This window comes from Aulonocara sp. 'chitande type north' Nkhata Bay, linkage group LG7 (assembly GCF_057382095.1).
Source record: "Aulonocara sp. 'chitande type north' Nkhata Bay isolate Kocher_YH1m ecotype deep benthic linkage group LG7, A_spYH_male_GT1.1, whole genome shotgun sequence".
Lineage (NCBI taxonomy): Eukaryota > Metazoa > Chordata > Actinopteri > Cichliformes > Cichlidae > Aulonocara > Aulonocara sp. 'chitande type north' Nkhata Bay.
In genome coordinates this window covers 24,378,741-24,392,713 of record NC_141350.1, presented here as the reverse complement: position 1 = coordinate 24,392,713, position 13,973 = coordinate 24,378,741, and the positions used below count along the sequence as shown (strand labels likewise).

Sequence of the window (13,973 nt, the reverse complement as noted above, 5' to 3'; positions counted from 1 at the left end):
GATATGATACTTGGTAACTGAAATCTTCTAGAATTAATTATCTCAAGTTTACCCATGAACTTTCCATGAATCCCACTCAGTTATCTTCATTCATGGATTCTACAGATCAATGTATCATGATGACTTTAAGGCAGAAATTTAGATAATATAATGAGCTCATTCTGCTTGCATGTTTGCCTGACTATGAGTTATGCTTTCACTTTCCTCGATATGTCCTAAATAAAAGCATTCATGTGCACAGTTCTTTTCTCCCATGTAATCCCTGTACAAATGCGATGATTAAAAAAAACCCACTGGAGTCCCAGACAAACTGTATGCACATGTATTCAGGCTCATATTTATGACAGCTGCAGAAGTACATCTACCAAATTGATCAATAATGTGATCGTGCTTAAGCTGTCACCACCATCTTACATTTGACGAAGGGGTGTGGATGGAAAGGGCTGGTTTATTGGTTTTAAGATAGATTCACGTGGAACATCTTATCACCTCAAAGTGTTACTGAAAACAAATTCGGACTTGCATTTTTTGTATTAGTTAAATTTTTTGTTTTTCTGTTTTTGATAACAAATTCCAGGTTTTGTTTGGCATGTGTGGTGGCTGGCTTATCTGTTTCTTGCTGACCATTTTTGATGTCCTGCCTTCAAAGTCTGATAAGTATGGCTTCTCAGCCAGAACCGACATAAACCTGGATGCTGTTACAAACTCTCCATGGTTCCATGTGCCTTATCCTGGTAAGTGAATAGGTATCATACTTCAAACAGTTCTTTTATTTTACTATATATATATATTTTTGTTTACTTTTTTAATTTTCTTGAACACCTTTCCTCAGAAATCTTTAATTTTAGTAGTTGTAATACCCTTATTAGGGAAACTACTTTGCTTCATAAACATATAAAGTTGCAAAAGTCCTGTAGTAACTGCATTATTAAAGATCTGCCATTTATTGCTGTATTACAAATAAAGTAAAAATTCTTAGAAGTTATGTTACCATTTGGCTTGCTTGCTTCTCATTAGGCTACTCTTGATAAACATGCAAAACTGTGGTTAGTTAACCCTTTAAGACCTACCATAGAACCAAGTCCACCAGAGCTTATATTATATTTTTACATGCTGTAGTGCCATGTTTGGGAGCATTTCAAGTTGCTATACATCAATACAACCATTATAGCCCAAATTTTAATAATATGTATGCATTAAGTGCATAGTAATTGTTGGAAAAAATGTTGAAAGAAGTTTTTGCTTTTTTAACATATAATACAGAAATTTAAGAGGCTTATCCCTCAAAACTGTAAATACAAAATAGTTGCACAAAATAGTTTCCAACCACAGGAAATTTATTTTGAGTGTCTTCATAGTTTTATTTTTGAAAGACAACAATTTTTATGTACTGCAGGAAAAACGAAAATAAATATTATAGTGCAAATTTGCAAAAAAAAAAAAAAAAAAAACAGCATATGCATCAAAATAAACTATTTCCAGCAGTGCAATATGAGTCCTAAGCATCCCAGAAACGACACAGAAAGTCAAACATAATTTTTAAAAACACCAGTATAGGCTTACAAGGCCCTGATGGTAAAAAACTACATTTCCGAGATTATGACGTCACTCCCTGTTTCGGGCAGGTAATGGCGGACATGTGATAGTTCTATTCCAGCGTAGGAAGTGTTACGAACAGCTGATCGGATCGGCAATATTATGTTTTTGTTGCTGCAAGCGCTTTTTATGCAATTTTTGCAAAGCTACATGTGGAAGGAAACTGTGACCTAGGAAAAGCTGATGGCATAAGATGTAAGTACAACTCCTCCGGTTTCATATGCAAAAAAAAATATTGCGCTAGCTTACGTGGTTGCAGTTCTACCAGGATTTAAAAATAGTTATGCAAAACAGAGCGTGCCTGCTCCGACCGGCTTTAAAGGGTTAAATGTTGCACAATTGCTGTTAACTGATTCACACATTAGATATGAAACTAGACATTTATTTATGATTGATTGCTTAATGCGTATCTGCTAAAACCTTGGTATGTAAGTGAAGAGTGACAGATTGATTGAGGCATAACACCTTGTGCCAACAGTCAGTTTGCTCTGACTGGTAAGAAGTCATGTGGGATTTGACTGCGGAATGTCTGTTTTGTAGTTTGAAAGAACACATGTTTGTAGAGGATTGGGACCTTTTTTAAAAACAAAAACAAAAAGGAGATCAAAGCAAAACAATATCATTTTGTAACAGGAACAATATATAGTCCAGGTAAGGGTATAAAATGCATTTCCCTGTTGGAAACTCACAGGTTCAGCTTGATGTCAGTATTTTTTTATTCAATAAACATGCTGGGAAAGTCAGCTGTAGGACTTTAGTTGTTTGCACCTATCATCTGCTGTTTACAGATGGTACAAAAGTATCCATATTACTGAGTTCAGATATTCCAATCGTGGCCATAGGCATATAAAATCAAGGATGAAAGCGTACAAACTGCGTCTACTCCTTCTTTTCTTCTGAACGAATGGGTCACTCTCAGGAGCTCAGGGAATTCCAGCATGACACAGTTATAGGATGCGACCTGTGCAACAAGTCCAGGCTTGAAATTTCCTCGTTATTAACTATCCCACCGTCAACTGCTACTGGTATCATAACAAAGGTGAGGTGCATAGTGTATATATGACATCAACCTTCTGGCCTCACTACAGACCTCCAAAGTTCATGTGGCCTTCAGAATAGTGCAGTGTATATAGAAGAGCAATTTATAGAGAATGTCATGGAATTGGTCTCAATGGCCAAACAGCTGCATCCAAGCCAGTCACAACGCAAAGTACAGAAGGGGACAAGGTCCCATAATTTGTACATTGGTCCATGAGTCCTGACCTCAACCTGACACCTTTGGGATAAATTAGAGCAGAGACTGTGAGCCAGGCCTTCTCTTACAACATCAGTGTCTGACTTCACAAATGCACTTCTGGAAGAATGTCAAAAATTCCCGGAACACTTGAAGCTGTTATAGCTGCAAATGGTGGGCCAACATTATATTAAACCCTTTGCATTAACCATGGGATGTCACTCAACTTGATGTGTGTGAAGGCAGATGAGCAGATTAGCAAATACTTGCCGATACTTGCCAAACAAATACACAAAATTGTTTGAAATGATGGCAGGAAAAACACTTGCCTTTTAATGATGTCCTGTTGTGAACCCAAAGAATTTTGACAGCACATGATAGTTTTTAATGTTAGAAGTTGAAGACTGAAAGCAGTATTAACTGCAATAGTGCAGACAATGATAAAGATAGTGAATGTTAAATAAGTTTAATTAGCATGTTTGGGTTTTATTGGGTTTAGCTGGTGATAATCTGAAGATTTTGGTACAGTAGAAATAGATATATACCTTTTATACCTTTAATCAATGGAAAATTGCTCAGGAGATTGCTAAAGGAAGAGATTTCCCCAAATATCAAGGAACTGAAAACAAAGTTTTATGTTGCAAATTCTCAAAGATGCTGGGAAAATCATCTTTTCAATAGCTAAAAAAGTCTACTGGCGAGCCAGATTTAAAAATAAATGCATCCTCTAGTGCAGCGATGGGGAACTCCAGGCCTCAAGGGCCGGTGTCCTGCAGATTTTAGATATCACCCTGGACCAACACATCTGAATGAAGTGATTAGTTCATTGCCGGGCCTCTGGAGAACTTCAAGACATGTTGAAGAGGTAATTTGGTCATTTAAACCAGCTGTGTTGGATCAAGGACACATCTAAAACCTGCAGGACACCGGCCACTGAGGCCTGGAGTTCCCACCCCTGCTTTAGTGCCTGTTGTGTTAAAGTTGTGACAATGTTGTATGTAATGACAAGGATTTTAAATTTGATTCTGGATTTAACAGGGAACCTATGAAGAGAAGCCAGTTTGGGTGAAATATGCTCTCTTTCTAGTCCCTGTCACTACTCTCGTTGCAGCATTATGGATCAACTGAAAACTTCTCTGAGAGCTTTTAAGACATCCTGATAATAACAAATGACAGTAGTCCAGTCTAGAAGTAATACGTGTATTTACTACTTTTTCAGTATCTGAGACAGAATGTTTCTAAATATTATAGATGTTGCGCAAATGAAAGAAACCACATATCTTGGTCAAAAACAACTCCAGGATTCCTGCCAGTGTTACTGGAGGTAATGCCATCCAGAGTAAGCATCTGGTTGGACACCATATTTGTAAGATTTTTAGGGTCAAGTGCAATAACCCTAGTTTCATCAGAATTTAGAAGTAAAGTGAAATTAGACGTCTTAGAACTCTTTATGTCTTTAAGACACTCCTGGAGTTGAACTAATTGGTGTATGTCATTTGGTTTACATATCCAACTTTTTCTGTATTTAAAAAAAAGTATGCTATGCCTAATGGAATAATACTACCTAATGGAAATGTGTACATTGACACCCAAACTCAAGGACTTTCTTGACTCAAATGACAACGGAGAGGTCTCTGATTCAACACTGTGGGAAACATTAAAAGTCGTAATGCGTGGTGAAATTATTTCCTATAGCTCAGGCCTCAAAAAGGAGAAGATGAAGCAACTTTCTGAAATTAATAGTGCCATTCCTCGTCTAGAAAGGGCTTACCAGAATTCTAAATCACCTGAGGATTACAGAGAGATATTAAAACTCAAATACGAATACAATGCAATTATGAGTGACCAGGTTACCAACCTACTACTGAAGCTGAAACATAAACATTTTGAGATAGGAGACAAACCCGGTAAATTGCTAGCGCAACAACTAAAAGGAACACGAGCTTCGAGAGCAATTCACAAAATAAGATCTAAATCTGGTGCTTTTCTAACAAGCCCTATAGAAATTAATGAGCACTTCAGAGAGTTCTATCAGGAGTTGTACTCATCCCAGCTGAATGTAACACAGTCTGCCTTAAATGACTTTTTTGATTCTCTCAGTCTGCCTAGGCTAGATGAAGCTGCCAGAGATCAACTCGATTCGGACTTTACATTGCAAGAAGTGGTAGCTGCTATTAAGTCATTTGCATCTGGGAAGGCTTCAGGCCCTGACGGTTTTGGCATAGAATTTTATAAGAAATTTTGTGATGGTCTTGCTCCATTCTTGCTTAGGATGATGCGTGATTCTAAAAACAGGGGCGTACTACCCCAAACTCTGTATGAAGCAAATATTTCGTTAATCTTGAAGAAAGGCAGAGATGACTCAGATCCTGCTAACTTCAGGCCAATTGCTCTTCAAATTTTTGATTGAAAAGTGATAACCAAAATTTTAGCAACTAGACTGAACAAGTACTTGACCTCTATTATTCACCCCGATCAAACGGGATTTATCCCTGGCAGACTTTCTTTTTTCAATGTTAGAGGTCTTCTCAACACCATCTATTCTGACCATGGTAGTTCGGCAGGAGCAGCAATTTTAGCTCTTGATGCACACAAAGCCTTTGATCAGGTTGAGTGGTTTTATATGTTCGAGTCATTACGGAAGTTTGGGTTTGGTGAAATATTTATATCTTGGGTAAAATTTGTATACGCAAATCCAACCTGTTCAGTTCTCACAAATGGAGAGAGGTTGGCGCCATTTCCTTTGCAGCGCTCTGTTCAGCAGGGCTGCCCCCTGTCTCCTGCTCTATTTGCTCTGGCATTAGAGCCCCTTGCGATTAAGATAAGAGCACATCCAAAAATACAAGGGCTCTTGGTCAGAGGGGTTGAAACTGTTATTAGTTTGTACGCAGATGATGTACTATTATACCTGCGTAATGCAGAAGACTCTGTACCATCCCTTCTTAATCTGGTCACCTCATTTGGCAAAATTTCAGGATATACAATTAACTGGGTTAAAAGTGAACTTATGCCTTTATCTAAAACCGGTTCACCGAGTTTTCTTTGTAACGTTCCATTCAAGATAGTTAACGACCATCTCACATACCTTGGATTAACTGTTCCTAAAGATCCCAAATTAATTTTTAGCTTGAACTTTGCTGAATTCTTGTCAACATTAAAGCATAACATCGAGTCATGGAAAATTCTTCCCCTATCTATGGTTGGTCGTATAAATTCCATAAAAATGGTCTCTCTTCCTCGATTTCTGTATCTTTGCCAAAATCTTCCTATTTATCTCACTTCCTCTTTCTTTAAGGAGTTGGACTCAATTATTACTTCTTACATATGGAACAACAAGAATCCTAGGATTTTAAAATTACATCTACAAAAATCCAAATTGGAGGGAGGTCTGAGTTTACCAATATTTAAACATTATTACTGGGCTGCAAATCTAAGAGCCTTGACCTTCTGGCAGCAGACATCCTCAGATCTTGGTGATTTCAACATCCCCCTTTGGGTTAAAATGGAGGCTGGCATTGTAAGGGGCTCCTCTCTAGAGGCCCTGCTTCTCTCAAAAGTAGGGAGGGCTGAGAGTCTTAAGAAACTGGGGTTTGTTCCGAAACAATCTGTGCGGATTTTAAACCAAGTTAGAGGTTTTTTTGAACTGCCAAACTCCTCTGTGCAGGCACCAATATGTGATAACCATGCCTTTTTGCCTCCTTGGGATGATAAATCCTACTATGTTTGGAAGGAGAAGGGCTTACTCAAATTCAAAGATCTTTATATAGATGGAAAATTTGCATCATTTTATCAACTTAAGCAAAAATTTGATTTACCGCATTCACATTTTTACCGTTACCTACAAGTCAGGCATTTTATGCAATCCAATATGAAGAATTACCAAGATGTTCCACATGAACATAACCTTTTTAAGGTGTTCCTGAGCCCTCCTTACTCCAAACATTTGATTTCTACAATTGTACGTTTGTTTGATGACAGCATTGAAGTGCAGACTACGAGGATAAGAGACGCTTGGAGGGAGGAATTGGGCATAGAAATATCAGAATCAATGTGGGACAAATGCCTATCAAAAATTCATTCCTGCTCTGTTAACAGCAGACATCAATTAATACAATTTAAAATTGTCCATCGGCTACATTATTCCAAGGTTCGACTACACAAAATTTATCCTTCAACTTCCCCCATATGTGACAGATGTAAAACATCAGAGAGCACATTGGCTCACGCTTTCTGGCATTGCCCCTCATTGACCAATTTTTGGTCCAAAATATTTGATTGGTACTCTAAAGCTTATGGGATTTCCATCTTACCCAATCCAGAAATTGCAGTTTTTGTGCTGTGTACGTTCCAGAACTATCCCTGCGACTGTGCGGGTGCCAATCGACCTCGGAATGATGATTGCGAAAAGACTTATTCTAAAGGAATGGAAGTCCGCTGCTCCTCCCTCCTTCAGTGTCTGGCTCAATGACATGTTATCAGTCATTCAGCTGGAAAAAGTTCGATACCTGCAAACACCTGCAGCAAATGTTTTCTCAAAATCCTGGACTCTGTTTTGTTCTCATCTTGAGAAAGCTCACGTTGTATAAACATGTACCATGGCACTGCAATTTCCCTGTTTATTACATATTCATGACATTTAATTTGTTATGGATACTGGTAGTTTCTGATTTTAATGTTTTCTTTCTTTTTTCTTTTGTCTTTCCCTATTGACTATTATTATTGTGCTATTTCTTGTCCTATCATCTCAGCGCCTGAGCTGTATTTGTTTGTTGATGGAGTTTTCTATGCTGAAAAAATTAAAATAAAATATTGGAAATGTGTACATTGTAAACAGGTCCAAGCACTGAACCATTGAAACTCAATAATTAACCTTTGTGTGTGAAGAGGACTTGCCATTTACATGGACAAATTAAAGTCTGTTAGATAGACATGATTCAAACCACTGCATTGCAGTACCTCTAATACCTAAAGCATGGGAAATTCTCTGTAATAAAACATTTAAAGTGAACAGTATCAAATGGTGCACTGAGGTCTAGCAGGACAATTCAATTCAATTTTCTTTATTGTCCCACAAGGGGAAATTAGACAAGCACACAGATGAGTCCATTGTCAGAGGGCATTAAAAGTTCATTTGTAACGTTAAATAATGCTGTTTCTCTATTGTTTCATAGCTGAAACTCTTCAGTTCTCTTTACAACTACTTTTTCAATAATTTTTGATATTGGGGTAGGACTTTGAGTAGTCTTGTGGGAATGGGCTCTAAAAGACATGCCGATGGTTCAGAGGAAGTAATTACTGAAGTTAAGTAAAAAAGATCAATTAGGGAAAGAGTCAATATATAAATATAATCTAGTAAATAAATCAGAAGTAAGGCTACATTAAAATATGCAGATGAGATGCTGACTTAGTTTGATACTATGGTTAAATTATACATCTTGCTGAAGGCTGACGACAGCTTTCCTATTTTAGATGGAAGCGAACAGGGGTGAACCTAAAGGGGAGCATGGTGTGTATTTCAAGGTTTTCGTAACATTGATTGAAAGTAAAGTAATATAAAATACTGTCTCAATTAAATTGCACTAATAATTAAAAATATAAATATTAAAGCTTTTTGCACAAGCCAATAAAAATATACATGGGCCTGTAAAACTCCACTGACCTGAGGGATTTTAGGTTGGACCATGAATTATTGTTAATATTAATTAACGTCTACAGCATCATAACATCTTGTTTTCAACAGCACAAAAACTTTGAAGAACAGAGCAAACTTCAGAATGCTGATATGGTTGTCTCTTCATTCACTCATTCACTTGCACACTTTAACGCATTGCAACACATGTACAAAAACTCATAAAACCTTCCAAAATGAGTAAAGATTTAAAAAAAAAGATACTTTAGTTTATACATATATATCTTATTTTATTTGGGTTTGACTCTACTTGAAAGTGTTTATAATTTTTTGCATTTAAGAAAATGTTCTCTTTAAAATGTTCTCTTTAAAAAAATTAATTTAAATGAAATGTAAATGCAAGTGAGCTCCAACAGACCAGGTGTCATCATTGCCGACATGATTTAAAGTATCCAGAGTGTTAAAATAAGTTAAACAATTAAAAAGCACAAAAATGGTTTGATCAAACTAAACTAATGGGCACTCAAACTACAATTTTTTACTCAGGCAAATAAATAAATCTTCATGTTTATTAAAACTGACAATGACTGATTCATCTATTAGGTACTGTAGCCACTGACATGATTTCAGTCTTCCTGTTCCTATAGTTTAGGAAAGCTTAAGTATGCCTCCTCTGCATCCACAGGCCAATGGGGTGTGCCCACAGTGAGTTTGTCATCAGTGCTGGGTATGATGGCCGGGGTCTTGGCATCGACCATGGAATCTATTGGTGACTACTATGCTTGTGCTCGCTTGTCTGGTGCCCCTCCACCACCCATACACGCTGTCAACCGAGGCATCGCCGTAGAGGGTATTGGCTGCATACTTGCTGCTCTGTGGGGAACTGGAAATGGCACCACTTCCTACAGCCAAAACATTGCTGCACTGGGCATTACAAAGGTATATACAATCTCTTATCTGGTTGTAGATCTCTTGAAGAAGGCAATTTGTAAGATTTTTAATTCATTTGATTCAAAACATAACAAACATTTGGGGGACTTTTAAACCTTTAGTCCAAAAGAATAGTAAAGAAAAGACAGGAATGCAAGGAGGAAGACATGGGGCCTTACAGTATATGGTTTGCCTGTTAAACCCAGTGTGCTAAACTGGTACCCTCAAGTGGTTTATCAATCACACACACACGAATTCATATGTGACAAGACAACTCTTTGTCATTCCCAAGGAAAAATGGAACAATGGAACCAATTAGTAGATGACCCTGTATTTTATCCAAATTTCCTGAATTTAGAATGCTCTTGTAACCCTGGCATGTCCTGTCTTGTAATACCATCCAAGAAACATGGACTCCGACGACCATGTTCCATGCACATTCATGGTTAAATAAAGAGTAAATCTCAAGTGGTCCAATGAAAGTAGGAGAGTCTGCAAGATTGAATCCGTAACAGAACATGCTTGGTGGAAAGCCAAAATCTTTTAACCTGTTAAGCAATAGGGTTTGGATGTCTTGCAATGATCGGCACTTTATTTATTCTGCTCATTTGTCCGAAGCAGAGCTACCTGTGTCACCCTCCAGAGCCGCGGACATGTGCAGAAATTGTGTTGCACAGACAATACAGAACACTCTCCTTCCACAGAGGGAAACGAGGGTGGCTGATCGCCTAGTTGCTGATGATGTCAGGGAGTTATGGGCATATTCTTCCCATGCTATCTGGGAGCTCCAGGTGGAGGGATTCATGGACACTGTGCATCAGAGGGAGGCCTCCAGCTTCTGGTTTATCCTCTCCACCTGGTCATAATGTCTGCAGGTAAAACCCAGAAAAAAGACTAACCTGGGTTCCCAGGGCAGAGCAAAACTCTTTTCACACCCAGGAGGTAATTTGAGGACCACAATCCAACAAGATGTCCCAAAGAATTCTCATGCTGAGTCATTACTTGGGCATCCAGTGAGGATACAGTTTGGGTAAGCTGATGAAGTAGGCTGCTTTAGAAAAGTATAGTAAGGATGACTATGTTATCTGGCGAGCGGGGAAAGGCCAGGGCAAGGCCTCCCAGGTGTAGGAAAAGATCGGAGGAGTCCCGTGGGTGGAGAGCTGCAAACCTTATTTTTAGCACAAACCTGGCAAGCAGACACATATTCCTGGACATCATTCTTGAGAGAGGACCAGCAGAACAGACATTGGATGAAGGTTATTGTCCAGTCAGTGCTGGAATAGCAAGTGAACCAGACCATATGCCACCAATTACAAATCATGGATTCAGTCTACCACGTCAGAGACTCAGGCATCTGAGGGTGATGTACTTCTCCATGGCCTCCTGTTCCAGCTTGGACAGACTGTACAGTCTCAGACTTCATTTTTTCCAATAATTTATGAAAATATGCTCCCCTCAAAACATGCTCTTCCCATATATCTTGTTCTGTTGATATGTGGAGCAGCAGAGCTTTGTGTTTTGCCAGCTGAGTTTCCTGCTGGACAAGCCGGCGACAAGAACACAGTTGAGTCCACTGAGCCCATTTTTGGCTCGAGCATTCTGTCACACAGCCAGGACTCAAACACAGACTCAGAATGCAGTTTGGTGAATTTATTGACAGTGATGTGAAAAAACGTATTTACAGTGTCTTTCAATAAAGGGAAGACATCCAGAGTTTCTATATACAGAATCCAAGCTGATGGGCCGATAGATTCCACTCCATCTTTAGACTTGATAGTGAAACAGTTTTCTTTCTCCAACTCTCATGCATAAATCCAAAGAGAGAAGGATGACATTTACACAGGTGAACAGATTTACGGAACAGGGATGAGTATCTACCACTAAGAGTTAAACGATCAAGCATAGACACAAAAAACTGATATTCTGTCTCCACAAAAATGTCCAAACTATCCTGGACAAGCCCCCATTTATTTTACGACTCAGCTCAAAAGCCACAACATAAATTTGGAGACTAATACCAGAATTTCACAGAGGTTTTATTTTAAATTGCATAAGAAGGTGGCTAAAATACTGTAGCTGGTACCACTAAGACAAAGACTGGTGAGCCTTTATGAAAGCCCACTTCAAGTATGCCTTTATCCACACCTGACTAGGTGTGATTGATTAGCAACAGCTGAACACTCTTGCACTGCCACTGCAAAGAGATTAGGGGCTGCAGAGGGGCATAATAATGTCCTCCATATTTGAAGGGAGCCAACTGATCACCAGATGAGGAGCAGGTGAGTTGATTACCGTAGGTATACCAGGCTGGAGTGCAAAAAACAAGAGGATTCTGCCTCTGAAATTAAGGTGTGGTTACCACACATGCACGCCCACACACATATAGGCACACAAACAGTCAAGAGGAATAAGAGAAAGCCAAGTTGGAGAGAAAGAAAAACTGGCAGGACTACCAGGAGGACAGAAGGACTATGACACAGAGTGTGCATCCAGATATATTACAATGAACAAATCTTTCACATTACCTACAGACACTTAATTCATTGCCAGGTAAGAGTTAAACATGTTAATATACATGTCTTCACACCAGTTTTGGTAGGGTTTCCTAAAATGGCTGTAAGACTACATAAATTCTGAAATTCTGAAGTGCAATTAGTCACATATGTCAATCAGCTTTTGTGGTAATTTGGCATGCATTTGAGTAAATGAAGACATTTAAAGGCATAGAGGAGCAAATTTATAACTGAATTTCCTCAGACGACTGTCCTCAGAAGTACTATCTGTAGTTTTGTTACTGAAGTTGCTACATTAAGTTGTCTGGTCTAAACTAACCCCTCTAACTCTGGTGAGACACACACAGTATCTATTGTGTACTTGGATAATTTGTCACAAAGAATTTGAACACTTAAATAATAAGTGACTGCAATAAAGATTTCTTAAATTTTGTATTCATTTTATTTTATTATTATGCAATAAAACATTTTTAGGATACAGATGTTATTGTCATTAAAGTATCTATAAGTAACATTCATTCCTCACTTAATATGATGTCCTGTGCCCTGTATTATCTGGGCATATGATGCCCCTACCCCATAAAAAAAATGAAAGGAGAGAAAACTAAATTAACTTTGCAATGCACAAATAATGTTGATTCATGTCAAACAATGGTGATTCATCTGTCTGAGAGCTTTGGTGGTGATATATGTACATAGCCATTAATATAAATACTAGCTGCATATTTGTAGTTGTAAGAAGAGAGTTTGATGTTAATTTAGTATTCTAAAATATTCACTGAAACAGCCTAAAAATAATAATAACACATACTATTAATGGCCATGTGACTGAAATATCTGTAAATATTTTTCCATACAGATGGGTGGTTGGAGCAGTTAACAGCCTTGGCAGATCCATACTATATACAGAAATAGTTCAGTAGAACTGCGATTATACAAGTAAGATTTTTTATAAGTTATACATTTGTATTTTAGTGGATAACTACCGTTTTAACTTTTGGATGGACTCAGTGGAAGCAGAGATAGTGAGCAGGGCAAGCAGGGTGAAATATGATTTTATTTGACCTTTAGATTATGGTCTTGTGATACAATTAATGGGAGAGGAAGGCTATAGACACGAATGATTTAGTTATATTGCATTGTTGTTGTTTGTGAGTCTTACTGTTTGTGCTGCAGACTAAACTACATATTTAACTGTCACAGCTGGGGAAGCAGTCGTGTGATGTATTGAAGGAGGACCCAAGTTGCAGACAGTGGTAGTGATGTGAGGGAATTTTATTTACAGTGTGGCAAGTGGCAAACAGGAAATGTGGAACAGGCTAGACAAAAACTAAACTGGGAAAACTAGAAACCAAACCTGAAATCATAATATACGGAGACACACGGGATGAGGAGCAGAGAGACGTTGAGAACACCAGATTACGCAAAATAACACAGACGAACCCATGGGGTGCATAGGTAGAAGCACACTATAAGTACAGACACAAGGTAATCGGGAAAGAACACACAGGAGGAACACACAGCTGAACTTAATGGGCATGACAAGACACAGAACTTCAAAGTAAAACAGGAAATCATAAACAGTTTTACAAACAAACTCAGGAACACGAACACAGCACCGGGAAAGCACACAGGCAGGAATAAAAAAAACACTAAGAATCAAAACCCTGAGAACTATTGAACAAAATACCAAAATCAGAATAAATACTAGAACACAGGACAATAGGAACAGTAAACACAAAACGCTGGGTCTAACGACCCAGGACCATGACACTGACAACCATATACAGTTTAACTGATGGAGCAGTCACTGTTATTTTTTTTTTTTAATTTACAGAGTCAAAGCAGCCCTGTTTTGATTCATAGCAGAAGTTAAAGCTCAGATTTTGTAAATTGCTGTTGTAAGTGCCAATATACACTCACCAGCCTGCAGAAGTTCTAATCAAGCATCAGAATAGGGGTAAAGGTAATTCAAGTAGTTTTTTACATGGTTGTTGGTTTCAGTATTTGAGAAATGGATGATCTACTGGGATTACTACTGAACAGTACTTATCTTGGCCTTGTTGATGTC

The 13,973-nt window shown here is 38.2% G+C and overlaps 1 protein-coding gene across 1 annotated transcript in view; it reads left to right on the top strand.

Moving 5' to 3' along the window:
* LOC147325180 (solute carrier family 23 member 2) overlaps positions 1 to 13,973 on the top strand; it is a 67,772-nt gene that overhangs the window by 33,966 nt on the left and 19,833 nt on the right. The window contains exons 7-8 of the mRNA XM_086299561.1: positions 578 to 734; positions 9,145 to 9,398. Of these exons, the coding sequence (XP_086155687.1) occupies positions 578 to 734; positions 9,145 to 9,398 (411 nt within the window). The remainder of the gene's footprint in view (positions 1 to 577; positions 735 to 9,144; positions 9,399 to 13,973) is intronic.